The following is a 20,961-nucleotide window of genomic DNA, read 5'->3' on the forward strand; positions in this document are numbered from 1 at the left end:
ATATGTCCCCCTGCGACGTTGCACCCTTCTCCTCACAGAAACACACCCACAGGATAACCGAATCCGGAAAGAATCCTCAAACTAAACATACAGCCGGTAGGGAGCATTATTTACACGACTACGCTGCTATTTACACTACGATCCAGGACCTGTTTTTGGAGGAACACATGCAGATGTTATGCATAGAGAGAGACCGCGCTTGCCAGCATCGATACACCAACCCACGAGTGCTCTGTGGCCGACGGCCTTTAATAACGTGCAGAGCACCCCTTCCCAGCATCAAAAGCACCACCCCACCACCAATCGGTGCAGTCACCATTGTTCATTGGAATAAAAATAAATTCGACAACCCCTAACCCTGCAGGTGTCTCTTGCTCTTCGTGTGGCCTTCAGTGGTGTTAATTAACAGTGGTTCACCTTTATGGCATAGGTGCCACGTTGACCCATAGGTCCATCAACGGGTGGTGCTTGGCCGCAAACGAACTGCGGTCCATTGTGGGTGGCCACAAACATTGCGGTCCATATGGTGTACCGATCCAGGCAGCGAACAGCGAAAGTGCAGGCCCACAACTGCGTAGCCAGCACCTCTCTCTCCTCTCTCTCTACCCCAAAGCCAGATCCTCGGAGGTGGGAGACAAAAGAAGAAACAAGTGAGTAAGGTGGTAAGGGCGCAAAAGTGCACGCAATATAAGGTAATGCACACTGGGGGCACATGGGAACCAGGTGAGACAGGTACGTTCCTATCGTACGCCCCCCCCCACCAGGTAACCTACATGGCCCCTCCCTTACCCCTTACTGTATCCACACAACACAACACTACCCATAAACATCTACTTTACAAATCAACAAACATCCCTACTGTCTTCCCCGTTCCTCCCATATACCAAATTCGTCTTCTCTCCCTCCTAACCAATCAAATTTGCCATTTTCAACTCTCATCAAAATTTGCCATCTCCAACTCAACATCATAATTTGCCATTACCAATTCATCATCAGTCCCTCCTAGGGAGGGAGAGATGGAATCACCCCAATGTCTCATCCACGTCGTGATGCGTCTCACAAATCCACACAGCGATTCATCTCCTGCAACAAAACAAAGAAAACACAGGTGTGGAGTCATCATCATCACCACAGGTAAGTGGCTGCGTATGGTGCGACAGGTTCATCAATCCTAACTATTTCCTAAATGACTTTAACAACTTTACACTACCCGGGGTCTTTCTCCGGCCAAACCATTGGCCCTCTTACACTATGGGTTCTAAAAACCAATTCCCATTGGCCAAACTGTGGTGCGCTTCAATTTGGGGTCTCACTCCCCCGATTCATCTCCCGGTGCCCTCGCACAATTTCTGGGCTGCGGCGTGTACCTCTCCCAGTGGGTCTACCCACCTGCACACCTCCACCACTGCAGTTGCCTCCGAGCTTACCTGCTCCTTGCCCTAACCTAACTACCTGGGGAAGGCCCTCTGGCACTCTCCCCACTCGGTGCCCTCTCTGGCACTGGGCTACCCGGGTCCGTCCTCCGGATCCTCGGGCCCCATCCACAACTCTACCGGCTCCCAGAGCCCACCTGCGGCCTCACCTGGCCGACCTCCTCACAGTGGTGGAGTGCCCAACCAACTACACACACTAACAGGCTACACGCCCAGCCATTTCCACAACACTAATGCACCCATCCACAACACCATTCTGCAACCGCACCACAAATGCCAATATCCAACCACAATTTACCTGTACCCTCTACCTAACACTTACACTACCCGCCCCGGGTATCCGTGATGGGGGTCCACTCTTCCCCCATCCACACCTTCGCACCATGCACACCACTCCGTACCACTTACTCCAACTCTCTCCACACACCTGTACTGCACACCTGTGCTCTCACACCTGGTGCCACCTGCACCCTTCTCTCCCCAAGCGCATTCGCGCTGATCCACACACTCACTACTCACACACTGCTCCACACACCTGTCCAGTTGCACACCTGTGCAATCACACCTGTTCAATTCTCTCACACACGGCATCATCTCAGCAAACTACTCCCTTCTGAAACTTGCGCTTCCCGGTCGTCCCTTTAAACTATTGCGCTCCCACGTCATTATCATCCACACTAATCTACCTGCGTCCCCACTACAGGTATCAGTCACTAACTAAACTTAACGTCACCTAATGTCATCTTCTAGGGCCCTATCAATATAACCTAACCCACCCGGGCTAGTTTTCACTGCCATACACCCCATAAACTATTGCTCCTTTGCCCCCCCATGGGAAGGATGGTGGATTTGCCATCCCACCACATCGGGGGTCTCTCACTACCAATTTTGCACATCAAATTTCAATAAATCAAAAATTTGCCAATCACTGCCCATCATCTGCCAATCACTACTGCCAATCCCTTGCCAATCATCAAATTTTGTTTTTCTCTAATTTTGGGTCCAAAACACTAACCTCATCACCCAGTCTACTCACTAATACCTCTCGGTGCGCCAATTCCCGTCCAAAGCCCGGCTTTGTAAAGCCAAGCAATGGATGCTGGTTGTTTTGTGCCGGCGGCTGGATGCGTCCGGCATTCGGGGCAGGGACGGGGGCTTACCCGGGCCGAGATCCCACGCACCACCTCGGCGTGGAGCCATCCAATGTCCCGATCTCGACCTGCCGGCACGTCTCAACAAAACGTGGTCGCCATGACGACCCTTCCTATCGGGCTGCCCGCTCCGCCTAGTGGAGCACGGACGCGGCCGTTCAAAGCGAGGCCCAGCACGCACCGAGGGCCCGCTTCGGCTAAAAGTCGCTCTAACCTCTAACCCGTGTAACGTCGATGCTTCACCTGCATGCTTACACCCCGCAGCCCGTTCCTTGCTCACACATCCAGCCGTGCCCATGCTCCTCGTACCTTTCCTTACACACCCAGGTACACCCATTCCACTCACAGCCTTGGTCACACACCTGACCACCGAACACTTTGGCACACATTCGTTGGTAGCACACCTCACTAATACACCGCTTCGCGCCCCCTCCTCGGTCACCTCCTCTGTGACAATCACAGGTGTGCCCTCATTCGCACACCCAACCACGTGCCTCACCACCAACTCCAGCGTGCATTCCCACTCACGCTCTACCATTCCAGGTGTGCATCCTTCCATCCCAGGTGTACATCCTCGCTCACCTGTCACAACTAACTCACGCTCCATGTCACTCTCACTACTTTCACCCTTACTCTTGACAGCGCACTCTTTCCTCATGCACCTGTCCGTTACACACCTTTCTCGCGCACACTCTCCCGTTACACCCTCTGTAACACTCACCACAGGTGTGCATTCTTCCTTACTTTTGACAGCGCACTCTTTCCCCATGCACCTGTCCGTCACACACCTCTCTCGCGCACACTCTTGCGCACACTCTCCCATCACACCCTCTGTAACACTCACCACACCACGCTTCCATGTGCCCCCTCGCACACGCGCTACGACCGACTCACTCTCGCCAGCACCCTCACTCCTTGGCACGCACTTTTTCCTCACACACCCCAGAGTCGGACTTTCTCGCACACCTCCTTTTTCGCACACCAGACCTGTCGCACACTTCACCAGTGGCCTCTCACGAACACCCGGGTCTATCTCGACCCCCAAGCTTCTTAAATCCCCTGGCGCATCATACGCACGACCATATTGGTCACCACTTACACCGGGTCCTCTTCCTCTTCGCTTCTCCTCCATCACCTGCGAATCCCTCATCCGGTTAATGAGCACATCATCACGATCCAAACACAGACTTTGGACCAATTCTTTTACTTCCTCTTTTATCTCTTTGTTATCCCCTCTCCGTCGCTTCTTAATTTCGCTCATCCCTTCTTCCACTTCTTCTAATTTGTGCTTCACCTCTTTTATTCCCCGGTACGTCTCCTCAAGCTCATCCACTAAGGCTACCTTGACCGTTTCCAGGTGCGTCCTCACCTGCCGGTCCTTCGTCTCCATTACCTCTACCACCTCGTCCAACCTCGTTGTCAGTCCCTCACGTACCATCTGACATTCCCTCTTTGTCGCTATCAAGTCGTTTTTTATGTCGTTTTGTGTCGCTTTTAAACCTCCTAATACCGCAGTGTTCCTTTGAACCTGCTCCACTAACTCCGTTTGTCCCACCGTCAGCTGCTCCACCTCCTGCGTCAGGTCCTCTATACCCCCTTGCAATTTTACAGTCCCCTTTCTCACCTCCTTCTCCATGCGCTCCTTACAGTGCCTCACCTCCTCGCGCACTCCTCCGACCTCCTCACTCACTCCTCTTCTGATCTGCTCTCCCATCACTTGCATCTCCTGCCCCGATGCCATCCTCATCTGCTCCATTTCCTCCCTGTGAGCATCCAGTTTGGTTTCTACCCCCATTCTGACCCCCTCTATCTGCTGCCCCATTTGTTTAACTTCCCTTTCCGCTTGGTCCCTCATGTCCCTCAATTTGCCTTCCATGGTGTTTTCTAACCCCTCTAACCCTTTTTGCATCCCTTCCATTTGATTCTCTTGAGCGGCCATTCTGTTTTCTACCCCCGTTAACCCCTCCTGTATTTCCCCTAATTTATCGTCTAATTTCCCAAATTTCATGTCTAATCCCTTAAAATTATTGTCTAATCCCTTAAAATTATTGTCTAATCCCTCACTGGTACCCCTCGCTTCGTCCCTCATTACCCCTATTTCGTTTCCCATTACTCCCATACTGCTTTTCAAACCTCTAATTTGGTCTCCCAATTGCTCACTATTCTTTTCCATTCGCTCGTTACTCTGGGCCATAAGGGCCTTTATTTGCAAAAAAAACAAGTCCACATCCACCAGGGGCGCTGTCACGGTCGCCGGCGCGGTGACCAGCGAGGCGCCATTTCGCGCGTCTGCTACCCCCGCTGTTTCGCTCTCCTCACGTGTCTCACTTTGGTCCTGGACCGACCCTGCTTCACTCTCCCCTACCGGACCCCAGCCGTCTTGATCCGCCATAGCGCGACTTGCAAAATTCGAGTTTCGTAAAACAAATCCAAATTTTTTTTTTTTTTTTTTTCCGTTATAATTTCGGCGAGCGCAGTAACCGCGGGACCGCGCTCCGGATCGATTTTGTCGAGCGCCGTACGCGCTCCGGCTCGATTTTCCCTCCCAAAATTTGGGCCTAACTAATTTAGTCCCGGGTCCGAATCTCACTCCTCGACACCAATTGGTGTTGACACGACTTTGATGTTAAGGTGGGCCGAGCGGAATGGCCGTCGTGTCCGCACAAATTACCCGATTATACTCGACGTTGACGGAGCCGCGCTACGCTGGATCAATAAAGGAAAAGAAGACACCCGGCTGGGTTATAATGACAGACACCAATGTTTCGATTCTCAAGTATATTCGTACGGAAAGGTTAGATTACAGGGGCTAGAGGTATAACATAGAAAGACAAGCACTTAGACACAATCTTATATTATTCCCAACAGACGACAGATAAACGGGACAAAGCTGACTCACACGGGGATTGATGGAAAGGACAGCGGGTATCGATGGCTCAAGGTGCACTCTTGGCTCAAGGACAGGGTCGACCCGGTCCGGTCCAAAGATGCGGGGAGGTCACAGCGCTCGGAGGTAACGTTCTTTCTCAGGCGGGTTCGCTTCCTCTCAGCGATCGCAGGCAACGTTCTTTCTCAGGCGGGGCGCCTCTGACTCAGCGCGCGCAGGTACTTCTTTCTCCAGCTGGGGGCGCATCTCACGTCACATCCGGCGCGGGGCCGCGTATATCCGGCGGGGAGTGACACGCCCTCGGCTCGTTAGCTCCGCCTCGTGGAATCGGCACGTTGCTTCTCATTGGGTGCGTGCGGGGGGGTTACCGGCTCCGCCCTTGACGAGGAGCTGACAAGGAGCCCCTTTGTGGTAACCCCGTGGAGCGCATGGTCTGGAGCGCGTTGTCTGGAGCGCATTGTCGATGGCGGCTAACCGAGCCGGTGGGAGGACGCACACTCCCCCCCGCGCAGCGCCGTGCCCCTCTGTTGTTGTAGACGGGGGAAGAAGATGGGAGGAGGTATGGGAAAGGTCCTAAACTCACTACTGGTGCCATATAATCACATTCTGGTGCAACGAAGAGTCATAATTAATGGAAACGAGGCCTTAACTGACATAGACTAAGAATAACTAGCAAGATGTCCGAAAGTTGTCTACGTGTGGTGCGGTGGACCTGGGCACGACATTTAATGGGGGAATAAGGGGAAGGTCGGCTCTACTGATTGTTGTTTACAGACAATGGGACTAGGGAATGGGGGATTGGGGATAGTTGGGGAGTATTGGGGAAAATAGGGGAATATTTACAAGCGGATATGGAGGCCAAATTCCATATTCGCAACAATATATATCACCACACTGAACACGCGGTCGTGTATATAGTTATTTCTATCGCTTTTTATTTCTATTTTCTATCGCTTTTATTATTTCGATAGTTATTTCTATCGATATATATATATCGCTTTTTGCCCCATCTCTCAGTGGTGAAGAATCAGAAAAAATGATAATCTTGATCTGGATTCTTCATCTTCACCAAAATCTAATCAAATTGGCACACACACACACACACACACACACACACACACACACACACACACACACACACACACACACACACACACACACACACACACACACACACACACACACACACACACACACACACACACACACACACACACACACACACACACACACACACACACACACACACACACACACACAACCTGTCCACCCGGTTTTGTCTGAATCCATCCATAACTTTTTGAGATATCCTGCTCATAGACAGACAAACAGGGATGAAAACATAACCTCCGTCCACCTTCAGTGGTGGAGGTAAAAAGAAAGTTTAAGATCACCCAACCAATCGTAAACCCATTTCTGAAACTAGAACGCCACTCAGTAGAGCGCATACTCCCGCCGTGGGAATAATAAGTTTTGTTTAACATCCCCTCTCCCCAAAACAATAAATGAAAAAGAAAGTAAGCCCGAACTGTCAGAGAATTAATTTTGATATATCTCGGAATTAGAGGAGAAAAACATCATTTCGGAATAAGAATAAAAGCTTTAATGCAGTAAAACAGAAAAAAATCTTTCCCCAAAAAATATTCCTGGATCCGGAATAATATCCTGAGCTCCACCAAAAACTAATCAATTCTTCCTTATCCCAAGGGCAATCATCCCACCAACTTTCATCCAAATCCGTTCAGAACTTTTCCAGATATCTTGTTCACAAACACGAACATACACACACACACACACACACACACACACACACACACACACACACACACACACGGACGGACACGATCGAATGCATTACTCCCTAGCGGGAGTAATAAACCTGAACATTGCAGAGCCAGAACCAGAATTATTTATTTGGTCTGGGAAGCCCATGCAAGGTTTCTTCTTCTTCAGCCTCTCACAACCCTGGGTGAATATGCGATCTTTTTTTAAAAAGTTGGAATTTTCTCAAATCTGTTTTATTCGTTTGTTAATATACCTCAGCCATTGACAAATCTGGAACTAAGTCTTTATAAGTTCATCAAATACTGACACCGCGAATGACATTCGCTGAGCTCAATGTTGATATCTCTTCTGAGGTAAAAAAAAAAAAAAAAAAAAACAGTTTTAAAGCATTATACGTATCAAACGAAACATTTTATTAAACGGGGGAACCTAATACACACTTTGGTGGTTTTAAAATGACAATGTCTTTATTTGAAGAAAAAAATGAACATTGAAGACGACGCGGCTAAAAAAATACACCGCTCTAACGCATAACCACGAGTTTAAACTACATTTACAACAAATATGAAAACTATTTTCATATCACAATGTTAAATATAGAATATATAGAAGATAATGTTAAAAAAAAATGAGCCCTATCTTCCAATGGCAAAAAAATCCTTCAAAAAATTCCTGGATCGGGAATAATATCCTGAGCTTCACCAAAAACTAATCAATTCTTCCTTATCCCAGGGCAATCATCCCACCAACTTTCATCCAAATCCGTTCAGAACTTTTCCAAATATCTTGTTCACAAACACACAAACACACACACACACGGACACGAGTGAATGCATTACTCCCTAGCGGGAGTAATAAGATGCAAATATTTGTGGTTTGGTCTAACTAAACTTGCCGTATTGCCCACATTATCTTCCTCCCAGAACAACAATATACCCAATCTTACCAGATCAGCACCACCACCTGATGACCCTTGACCTCGTAACCACGCCCTAAAATCTGCCTCTTCATCTTCCTGTTAAAGGACATGAGCAGAAACATGTTTGACTGTAAAAAGATGCTACACGTTTTGGTATTATTAGCTCACCTGGAACGTAGTTTCAAAGAGCTTATGGGATGGCGCGTCGTCCGTCCGTCAGTCAGTCCATAAACATTGTGGTGGGATATCCCGCGAAGCTATGTTTACAGTGTGAATGGTGGGATATCCTGTGAAGCAAAATTGCATCCTAAGGGGGTCTTACAGGGAGTAGCCAAAATAGGTTTAAAAAAAAAAATGTGTTCTGATTACGTCAGTATGATTCTACATGCTGCCCTGTCTCCTAGCAACCATTGAAGTTGGTTTAAAATACCGTGATACTGTTTAAAATACCTTTAGTCAGTGTAGTATACTGCTTTATTCTACCAGTGAGCACCCAGGGAGTATTTCCCCTATTTTTACATATACAAAAACAATATTACATGTGTGAACATGAATATTACATGCAAATAAATGAGCTAGTGAGGCAAATGCAAGATGAAGAGGATGACAATTGGTCACCTTTTCCTTTTGGGTTTTCTTTTTGTGCTGGAGCAAACCAGACCCAAGGGCATTGCTCAGATCTCGATCCCCTTTCCTCTTTGTTTCACCTTCACTCTCACTGTCACTTTCAGCCAAGAAAGCCTGGAAGCTGAGAGGAAATGGATGGAAAACTGAATGCAGCCAGGGTGACCAGAGCAGACTCGGGGAAAGCCAAATATACAACAAAAGACAAAATAATTGTGTCCGTGTTGGCTTTGTATTTAACTAAACTTTACCAAAACAACAGCTAATGAAAAAAATGGTAAATTTATTAATCAGTGGTCTCCATAGTCTCATAATAAGTGTGTTGACGATTTGATAACAGCTCAAATGGTTAAAAAAAAAATTAGGCCTTGGCAGACACACCGACACACAAGCAATTGCAAAATCCCGTCTCCCACTGTGCAGCGGACAGGCTAACTAGTGGCTAAGGAGATTACAACAAGCCATAGGTGCATATTTAACCCCCACAACCTCCACTTCCACCAACAGAGGCTCAACTCGGCTCATGGCAAGCAGGTACACACACCTCTCCTTTATTTGTTTCTGTTCCTCCACGTGTGAGAGCAGATGATCCTATAACACAAAACATAGTAAAAGTTTTAACTCTCATCAATTTTTCTTTAAACATCTCTAGAACCCCAATCAACTTCCTAAGGATATGCTTATGCATATTATGTGGAACACATGTTGATGTTACACAAATTTGTTCATCAAATGATTGTCGTATTTATTAATGGTCCTAAAGTCAAAGAGCATAACTTGAATGTGCAACTTCATGACAGAACTCAGTTTAGCTTTAAAAAACACTCGTAACCCCATGTCGTCTCCTCACCTGTGAAGAACAGGTATTTTATATAATGTTTTGATGTGTACAGAAAACATGTTCTATGAAATGGCTCTTTTTTTTTTAATACCCAATACCCATGGAAGTGATTATCATTATCCTCCTCCTCAACAGGGAACATACAGTGACATCATAATGGGGAAGCAAAAGCACCACATACAATATTACATCGATAAATCCGAGCTGAAAAACATCCCGTTGGACACCAATAGAAGCATTAATCTTTAAAAACAAAATTCTACTAAACCAGAAGCATGCATTATATAGTTATCTAGTTATGTAAAGTCGTCTGACTTCTGGTAACATTGATGATCAGATGATGTCTCCAAACGTCCACATCTTGCACTGCTTTCTGGAGCTCTGGTAGAGACTGCTTGGTCGCAGCCTTTATCCCATCCATCCAGCATTATATAAACATGAATTATGTTGATATCTCCTATAGTCTTCATGCACCATGTAATAATGACTTCTTTTTTTTTTAACTCCCAGAGAAGTAAAAATTTAAAAACAACAAATTTTGTTCTTACTTTTTGTTCATTCTCTTCATCACTCTCATCAACATATTTTCTGTAAGAAAAAAAAAGTATATATATATATATATATTTATAAACACTAATGGCTATTTCTGTAACAAAATTCACTAAAGCCCACAAAGAACAAAGTAAACTATGACAAGTGTTAGAGCACATCACCAAAAGTCGAAATCCAAATGTACAATGGGTGCACAAATGCGAGTCTGGGCACATTAAAAACAAAAATAACAACGCATGAATATAGTGTCCACTAAAATCTATTGACATGATTAGACAGATGAACAAGGTAAAAAACAACAATATTTTAGTCAAAAAATATATAAACTAGGCAAGGAAACTTCGTCATCCAACAAACACAAATTTTCATTTTAAAACCCTGCATTAGCAAGGATCAGTGCACTATGATCTTTTCTATCCCAATTAACCTTCCCCAAACCCACCTCTTTCCAAGTTTCCAGTTTTTTTCTTCCACTTCTGTCATTGAGAGTTTGCTTATCCCTTGCCCTCGTTCTTCCCCACATCCCTTAAATTTGTCCAAGTCTTACTCTAATTTGTCCCTCAACCCTCCTGTTGGTGTGTACCACCCAGAGTCCCTCTCTCTTTACTGTTCCTTTTGTTCGGTTACATCCTGATCTGTTCTGGATACCAACTCCTCCATGAGCCTCAACATTGCATACAAAAAACAATAACAAGCCACAAACAACACTCACATATAACACGCCTTTTAGTCCGTGTACTTGTATATATATTTTTATATTGCTTCAAGAAGTACAGTATTACAATATATAATTTTGTTTGCTCCTCCCATGTACTTATAAATGGCTCCTGCTTTGGTTGAACAATAAATGTTTCCATTGGAACCACTGCATTAAAACTCGAGGACCACTTCTTCTTCCTCCATTCCGGAAACATGGGTTTTTAAAAGAAGCACTTTTGCGATTAAAGGACCAAATATTTGTTCCAAGTAAATCAATTACTACTTTCCCAATGGTACCATTTGTATTGTTCTACGATAGCAGAAACTCTTTAAAGTTTTACAGATGGAGAAACTCCATTCTTTCTATACATAGACTCAGCAATTATACCCCTTCACTTTGCTGACAGGTTTCATCAAAAGACAACATGTTGTACTTCACAAGCATTCCGCTCTATTCCATCTACTATTTGCCCAAGGTCATCTTCCATCTAATGGAAGTCAGCTTAGATCACCTTCATCAACCATCCTTGCTGTTTTATTTTTGGCACAAGTCCAAATCATTTTTGCTTCATTGCGAAGCTCATTGTTGGATGCTTTGGTTTGAACCTCCGCTTAAAAGAGTGAAATTATTGATAATTTTGAATTATTCATACTCACATTTCAACATCATATCACACACTGGGGTATCCTTGGGTAACATGCAAAATTTGGTTGGGTTTGGTTCAGCATTTTTTTTTGTTTTTGAAATTACCAACTCACTCACTCTTTTTTAACTTAAATGACTTAACTTATAGCAAGTTCTTATGTTATGTACATATAATTACATACAACATGAACTACATAACAACTTGCTATAAGTCAAGTCATTTACTTCCTACATATTTGGAACCCGGGCAACGCCGGGTACCTTTGCTGGTATATATATACACAAACAAACAAACTAGAAAGAGCAATCAGAGATTGCAGACCCTCGCCAGGACGTGTTTTCAGTGTTTTTTAAGTCTTTTGTGTTTAAACAAATATGGCGGCCGAACCACATGACCGATGACGTCTTTTTTTTTTTTCTCTCTACCAATTTATCCCTAGATGATGCTCAAGCAATTTCATCTTGATCGGATGAAGTTTTGTACTTGTCAAATTATGACGTCATAATGGAGGCACCTATGACCTAATCATCAACATATTTTATTCCCCATGGAGAGTTCTTTACAATGAGCCATGTCTCAATTTTTTTCTATGCAACACTTTCGGAGATATATAGAGGTGCAAAGTTTTTCGGTTCTTTCAAGATGGCGCCCATACCACGTGACATATGACGTCATAATTATCATTAAAAATTATACAGGTGGAGTTGCACCTGTGGTGAAAATTTCCTGTCAATCGGACCAATGGTTGCAGAGAAAATCATATTTATTCTGCGTGGACAAACACACAAACAAACGGACTCAAATGCAATACCCTCTCCTCAGGTGAGGGTAACAAATATATAATTTCACTTTAACAGAAATGTCGTAATTATATATATATATATATATATATATATATATTGTTACGGACCGTGGATAAGATGTTGGTTTGCCGAGCGGATGGCACCGCGGCCCTAACAGTTACCCCGACTAACCCGATTCCTGAACGTTGGCCGAATCGCGCCACAGATATTCAATGGGGAAAAGACTAAAGCGAAGGATGTGAAGAAGAAGAAAGACAACGGGTAAGGAATACAAATATAATTTATTTACTATTTACAAGACCAAAATAACCAAGGAGAAGGAAGGATAATAAAATAATTTACAGAAGAGGCAAGGCGACACAGCGAAACTTAGCTTAACTATACAGGCTTAATTAATACCCAGGGACAGAACAAACAAAGACAGACTCACGTGGGGAATGATGATAGGAATGGCAGGAGGTGGATGGCTGGAGGGAGAGGAAGGTCCACTGGAACTGGGTCACGGTCGGGCCGGGAGCGGCAGCTCCGTTCCTCCGTGGCCACGGTCGGCACTGCCGTCAACGCCCAAGCTGCGGTCGTGCGAGCTGCCGCGAGACGAGCTCCGCCGGTCGAGGTAAAGCTGCCTGGTGGAGCCAATGCTGCTTGGTGGAGTTCAAAGGTGCTGGTACTGCTCGTGGTACTCCTCTTGCTTGCTCTCAGGACTCTCTCTCAATGCTTGCTCTCAGAACTCCTTCTCTCAATGCTTGCTCTCAGAACTCCTTCTCTCAATGCTTGCTCTCAGAACTCCTTCTCCCTATGCTTGCTCTCAGAACTCCTTCTCCCTCCTCTCTGCTCTGCACTGCTTGTGTACTGCCAACTCTCTGATGCACCTCTCTTTGCACGTCTCTCTTCAAAGGCTTCCGCGCGCGCTCTTTATAGCGCCTCAGGCGATCAAGCCGCTGGTGTCCAGGACACGCCCATCGGTGAGCTCACCTCGGCCCTGGTTGGTCGCGCGACCTCCCGACCCCGCCCTTAGAGGAGGCGTTGGCAAGGCCACGCCTTGTTCCCGGCGCTGGGCCGACTCCTCCCACCTTCGGCTCCGAGATCACCTCGTGGCTAATGGAGTCTTGGGGTGAAATCAACAACCCACAGCTGTAGCAAACCTGACAAACTGCCCAGTGCAGTTGGCAATTGAGGCTTGGAGGGGATGTAGTTGGCAATTGACTATAAGGGAATGTGAACGGAATCTACTCTTATTTCACCTGGTGCAATGGAGTGTCATCTTAATGGAAGACAAGGCCTTACCCTAATACACATAATAAGGAAATAAACTACTGAACAGGGATATTATGGTGTCCTTCATGTATGCTTTATGGAACTAACTACGGGAACGCCCTTTGACCTTTATACAACACTGGAGTAAGGAGGGTGATATTTTACAACAATGTACACAACAACAACAACAAAAAAAAAAACCATTCTCATATCCACAACAATATATATATATATACATACACACACACACATGCATGCATGCATACATATATACATACATTATATATACTTTTCTCGTAATAGATCACAATCAGATTCAAGAAAACAATGAACCAATCTACTCAGTATTTGAGATGTGAACCTGTGACGTCAGCATCACAAGTTACATGTGAAGATAGCAAAGACAAACACGCCGTATTTTGCTTACCATGAAAGGGGGAGGGGAGGATGCAATGTATAAGAGCAGGAAGCCATGCAATAAGAAAGTGTGATGGAAGCAGCACAACGCTATAGTCATAAGAATGACAGAATGGAGATCTAGACCATCTCACCCTTTCTTCACAAGCATCACTTTACGTTCATAATCAGCAACGAAGAAGGGAGAATCTTTTTTCTTTTTTGATTTTTTCTTTCCTTCCTCATCTACCAGGTGTTTGAGAAAAACATGAGACATTCCAACAATAATTGTTAAAAAACTGCATTAAGAGAATCACAGTAAAATGCAGTGGAAACTAAAGAGTAATAGCAATAAAACATAGAATATGATTATATTAAAAACAATGAAACAACAACAACATGCATTTAAAGGCCATTTTCCCTACTAGAGCGGGGGTTAGCCTAAAGATTAAAAACAATGAAGCAACAAAAGAAAAAAAAGTTATTAAAAAAGAAAGAAAATACATTTTGTTTTTGTAATTGTGAGGTTTTCTTCTCCACACATCACACCACCACACACTCGCTCCCTGTCCTTTTTTAAGCAGAATCAACTCGTTTCTATTTTTACTGATCATACTGGAGAATTATACATAGGTTGTCAATTTATTGCCGAATGACATGCACAGGACCGGCATTGAGACGGTAAAAAAGATCACTCATTCAATGACCCAGAAAACCAAGGCCAGTTGTCCCAGGTAGGTCTAAATTTTACATGTTAAGTTTTTGATAACACAAACAAACATGACAAGTTTAACCACAATATATATATATATTTTTAAACATGATAAATTGGCATGAAATAGCCTCTCTTCCAAGTACTTACGAATAAAAGATGCAAAGTACATACCGTCAGATGAAGAGGACGAATAAAACTTGGTATCCTTCTGATAGATTTTTGGATCATTCTTCTTTAGCAGAGACAATGTCCGATAAAATTCTCTTTCACGTTTTGCAGAAATTACCTGAAAACAGCAGATCTTGCCATCACTATAAAGCTAGCAATAACATTAGCAAATAGAGACTTCATTGAACACAATATCCCACACAGTGTTACTTCATTTTAATAAAATAATGATTTTAACAATTGTTTAAAAGAAATCTGAATGTTTAGTGCCATTGAAGTTGTCCAGAATGCTAACCTTATACACCACCCCCATTGAACCTATATTTAAATTGAAGCACGTACGACAAAACTGGAGGTTCGTACTAGAAAACTGGAGGAAAAAGTATTATGAAGGTGATTTGTGTTCTGCAGTGTTCAAGTATTATAAAATTAAATAAAAATAAAGATTGTAAAAGTCGTAAAAATGAAATAATTAAAGGTTTTACACCATTTTACCGAGTGTCTATTACATTAAATATTATCTCATTTCTCTGTGCAGGTGCGATCAGGACAAATTCAGAGACAAGGTGCGAAAAAATGAAAGACAAGTCTTCCTATTCATGTACAGATTAGTGTTCAAAATACATGTATAGCATTCAATTTAAATAAACTGTTCCTCAACATAAATTCACGATCATAAACTGACAAGACAGATGGATGGACGGACATAAACCAATTGCTTAATCCCGCTTTTTGTTTCGCGAGTAACAACTCACACGGTATCCATGTAGGTCTGTCAAATCGAAACAACCAGTCGATCTACCAAGATACAGCACTGATTGGAAATTTTATATATATTGTTGCGGTTTTGTGGTTTTATAATAAAGGTTAATTTCCCCTCCTAGTTAGTTACACTACAACACGTAGCCTCGTTTAAGCTCAGTTATTTCTTAGTAAATGTAAGCGTAGACCTTTCCTGTGTTTAGTTTTGCGTTGAGTAGGATAATGAAAATTAGGTGTCCTTATGGCGCTTTGGGTGGCATTGGCGCCGAAATACCACGAGGCAGGCCTGAACAAGTCGACCGAGGCCGAAGGAAGGCGGAGGAGGAGCCGTCGGTAAGCGCGAGCCGCCAATCAGGGCTCGAGGGGAGTGACTTACCACCGCGGCAAAAGGCGGGGTTTGGAACGTTTGGGTCGGGCTAGGGCGGGGCGATATAACCCTGTGCCCAGAGCCCCCCGCCTCAGTTCAGTTATGAGATGAGATGAGCGCAGGGCAAGTCAGATCGGAGTTCGGAGCAGAATACATCAGTTCGGGGTTTTGAGATCCCAGAGGAGACGCGCTGAGTTGAGTTCAGAAGGAGAAGTGCATAATGCCGTTGTATACGAACTTGCCCTGCTCCCCGCGCTCTGCGCAGTATTAATCGCGCTGTATAGACGACCCGCGCCGGGCCACAGATGCGCGTATTTCCTTCTGCCTGCCTTTGCCGATATACGCGCCGTGAGGATTTTCCCGCCTGCCTGCTTTCGCCGGGACACGTGCTGTGACCGCCAGAGGGCCACGACTGGGTGAGCTGTTCCTGGAGCGAACGAAGCAGGCACGTTCGGCGCGCGAACATTCTTCTTCCATTTCCCCATGTGAGTGATCAGGCCCGTGTCTGGGAAATAAGTAAGACTGTTTAAGTTCTGCCCTGTGTCCCTTTTCTTCTACCAAATCCCTGTACATAGAGTAAATAAACCTGTTATTCCTTCTGATTCGACCGTTTCATCTCTTCCATCATTGGCTTAGCATGGTACGAATTAGATCGCTCTGATCGGGTTCTATAGAAAGGTAACAGCACGAGTCACGTGGTACGCCATCCGCTCGGGTGTACTCAATCACGCGTGTTTCGTAAGGGGGCTCGATCCCCGCTTCGGCGTGGGTACTCAAGGTACGTGCAACATTGTCCTGAAACCCTTTTCCACGTCTGCCCGGAAGTGGCGACTCAGTCTCGTGGTTTCGAAGACCCAGAGAGAAAAAGAGGCTTAATCTCCCCTTTGTAACGGGAACGGGCTTCGAAAAACCGCAATAATATATATACATATATATATATATATATATATATATATATATATATATATATATATATACACATATATATATATTGTTGCGGATATGGGATTTGGATCCATCCATATCCGCTTGTAAATATTCCCCTATTTCCCCAATACTTCCCAACTATCCCCAATCCCCCATTCCCTAGTCCCATTTTCTGTAAACAACACTCTGTAGCCCCGACCTTCCCCTATTTCCCCCCTTAAATGTCGTGCCCAGGTTCACCGCATCTCATGTAAGACAACTATAGGACATCTTGCTAGTTATTCTTAGTCTATTCTTAGTCTATGTCAGTTAAGGACTCGTTTCCATTAATTCTGACTCTTCGTTGCACCAGAATGTGATTGTATGGCACCGTTAGAAAGTTTAGGACCTCCCAATACCTCCCCGCAGCTCTTCCTCATGGTACAACAACAACAACAACAACAACAACAACAACAACAACAACAGCGGCGGCGGCGGCGCGGGGAGTGTGCGTCCTCACTCCGGCTTGGTTAGCCGGCTCCGACGGGGTTACCACGCAGGGGCTCGCTGTCAGCTCCTCGTCAAGGGCGGAGCCGGTAACCCCCCCGCACCCAATAGAAGCGGCGGACCGATTCCATCTGGGGCGGAGCTAACGAGCCGAGGGCGTGTCACTCCCCGCTGAGCATGCGCAGAAAGAGGGAGGTGACGTCAGATGCGCCCACACCACGGAGAGAGAAGACGCCACCTCCAAGCGCTGAATACCTCCCCGCATCTCTGGACCGGACCGTGTTTGATTCTGGCCCCTGAGCCAAGGTGCACCTTGTGCTATCGACTGCCTGCCCTTCCTTGCCATCAATCCCTGTGTAAGTCAGTCTTGTCCCGTTTGCCTGTGGTCTGTCCGGGATAAGATAAGACTGTGTCTAAGTGCCCATCTTTTCTGTGCTTTACCTCTTACCGTGTAATCCACCCGTTTCTGCATCACCAATATTATATCCTCCTCCGGAGGTCTTGAGAACTGTACCCCTTGTGTCGTTGCATTAATCCCAGCCGTTGTGTCCTGTTCCTTCATTGATTTAGCTAGCGCGATTCGGCCACGTTCGAGTGTAATCGGGTAACTGTGCGAACACGGCGGCCGATTCCGCTCGGTCACGCAACATCTTAAGTCGTGTCCGTAACAATCTGAGTATTAGATCTAGTACGACTATATATCATATAATATTACTATATATATATATATACATATATATATATATACATAACCTTACACATATATATACATACACATAATATACATATATACATACACATATATACATATATACATACATACATATATATATACATACTATACATACATACATATATACATACTACACTACATACATATATATATACAAATATACATACATATATACATACATACATATATACATATATACATACATACATATATATATACATATATACATACATATATACCATACATACATACATACATACACATACATACATATACATATACATACATACATATACCATACATACATACATATACATACATACATATACATATAACACATATACATACATACATATACATATACACCATATACATACATACATCTACATATACACATATAACATACATACATATATATATATATATATTATAATATATATATATATAAATATATATATATAAATATATATATATATATACATATATATATATACATACAGACTTGGCATTTAATATGGAATTTTTTTTTTTGTGGGGGTGAACTTACTTTTCAAGATGACTTAGAACCAAAAGTTCGATTGGAATTATGGTTGAAATGTATTCTAGATTTTGTTGATGTGCCTTTAAAAGAAACAAAAACCACATTTGACATTTCGAAGCAAATAAATTGATCCTTGAAAGTGATGTAAATTGATATCGAACTCAATTCACAGACAGTACTGTGTTAAACTTCTGTACGTTTTCCAGAAGTATCTTTTTATTTTGCACATTAGCCAAAAAATCTTTTTAACAAAAACAAAAGTTAAATTACGACTGGGATTACGGACAGTAAAATTACAGTTCAGTACTTCGTGTAACCCCCACGAGCATTCAGGAGACCACGTACATGTTGAGGCATGCTGTTCACGAGATTTGCCAAGGTTTGGACAGGAATCGCTTGCCATGCAGTTACAATAGCCTGCTGCAATTCACGTACAGAGGCAGGCTGCTGGTCCAAGTTGTCGATTTGACGCGTTAATTCTGCCCACAAGTTCTCTATCGGATTCATATCCGGGGACATGGCAGGCCACTCCATATGCTCTACACCACGGTCAGCAAGAAAGTGCTGGATCATGCGAGCACGATGAGGCCGTGCATTGTCATCTTGGAAGACAAAGTTTCCTCGAAAGGCTGCACGAACAAATGGAAGCAATGTTTCTTCCAGAATGGCCCTGTGCTTGAACTGGTTCAAGTTTCCATTCAGAACAACCAGGTCAGTTTTGCCCACTGCATGAAAATCAGCCCAAACGGTCACCCCACCACCTCCAGCTTGGACTCTTGGCACTATACAATCTTCGTTGTAGGCTTCATGCACTTGTCTGCGCACTCGGACGCGGCCATATCGACGATAGACCAGAAATCTAGACTTGTCACTAAAGATCACGTGATTCCAGTGTCCTGGCTGCCATTGACGGTACTCTCTGGCCCACTGCAATCGGCGCTGGCGGTGTTGTCTGGTCAGACGTGGCTTTCTCAGGGGATGCCTGGCACGATAGCCTGCTTGAACCAGTCGTTGGTTGACTAGCCTTCTGGATACAGGCACATTTGTCAGTTGCTGCCACTCAGCCCTAAGCCGATTAGCTGACTTGGTACGGCCATTGCAGACTAACCGGTTCAGCTGGCGATCATCCCTCCTTGTGGTTCTGCGAGGATGTCCTGACCTCTGTATTGGAGGAGGGACACCCCACTGAGCATTTCGTTTCAGGATCTTTGACACCTGACCTTGAGTGATGCCATACTGCCGAGCAATAGCACGCTGTTTCATGCCGGAATTTCGTAAAGCCACCACTAAATGACAAACAGCATTGTCGAGTTGACGGACCATCTCCAGGGGAAGCGGCAATAACTTTTGTAGACGTGCAGCAGTTGTTTTCCACTAATACGGAACGCAACAACCCTTATATACCCGATTGTGAAGCCAATCGTCAAATGTACCTGCCCGTACATTTTGTCACGCCACCTGTGATATAATCCTGTTATTGACTTCTTGCTGCGACAGACAATCAATGACATGGTTCTTTTAACAAAGAAATCACCGAAGCGTAAAAGAAACTCACCAGATTGATATACCGAGTTCAGAAAGTAAACCCAAGTCAAGAAAAAAAAATATTCCATATTAAATGCCAAGTCTGTATATACAGGGTGATTCACATACGACGTACTATTTTGTTTTTGAATAACTGTGTTGCGTGAACCGATTTACTTGTAATTTGCAGCACTTCAAGACAAATGTTCCCCATTTATTATGTGAAAATTTCATTTAAAAATAATTGATACAAATTTAGTTATTGGTCTCGATATGGCGGCCGTCATTTTTGATGATGGGAAGCAGCCTGACCTCATGCCATGACATGACATGTCGATTAAATTGCTCTAAAACGTTGATAATTATGGAACCGGTCTTCGAGTCAGTTTTTGACTTTTTGGCAGCATAATGTAAAGAAAAAATCAGCAAGAATGGCAAGTTACAACAGTCAGGAGCGTGCAAAAGCTGCAACCTGGTATGAGGCCACAAAAAGCTTAATCGAAGTGAAACGACGTCTTCGAACGGAGTTTGGTCGAAGCTGGGTGCTGCCAAGCAATGTCCAAAGTGTACACGACCCGACCAAGAGACTTGCTGGAACTCGAGCACCGCATCAGGAATGCCTTCTGCGAGATCACTGATGAAATGCGGCAGAAAACCATGCTCGAATACAAGCAGAGACTGTTCCGAGTGATCGAAAATGACGGCCGCCATATAGAGACCCATAACTAAATTTGTATCAATTATGTT

The 20,961-nt window shown here is 44.4% G+C and overlaps 1 protein-coding gene across 2 annotated transcripts in view; it reads right to left on the minus strand.

Annotated features, from left to right (window-relative positions):
* The window catches only part of KRI1 (KRI1 homolog), a 67,841-nt gene that overhangs the window by 27,243 nt on the left and 19,637 nt on the right, over positions 1 to 20,961 (minus strand). For both annotated transcript variants that reach the window (XM_078784492.1, XM_068128882.2), the window contains 6 exons: positions 14,878 to 14,992; positions 14,147 to 14,237; positions 10,189 to 10,228; positions 9,344 to 9,390; positions 8,794 to 8,923; positions 8,203 to 8,271 (listed from right to left, as the gene is read on the minus strand). In XM_078784492.1, coding sequence (XP_078640618.1) covers positions 8,203 to 8,271; positions 8,794 to 8,923; positions 9,344 to 9,390; positions 10,189 to 10,228; positions 14,147 to 14,237; positions 14,878 to 14,992 — 492 coding nt within the window. The remainder of the gene's footprint in view (positions 1 to 8,202; positions 8,272 to 8,793; positions 8,924 to 9,343; positions 9,391 to 10,188; positions 10,229 to 14,146; positions 14,238 to 14,877; positions 14,993 to 20,961) is intronic.

This window comes from Myxine glutinosa, chromosome 9 (genome assembly GCF_964187855.1).
Source record: "Myxine glutinosa chromosome 9, kmMyxGlut1.1, whole genome shotgun sequence".
Taxonomy (NCBI): Eukaryota; Metazoa; Chordata; class Myxini; order Myxiniformes; family Myxinidae; genus Myxine; species Myxine glutinosa.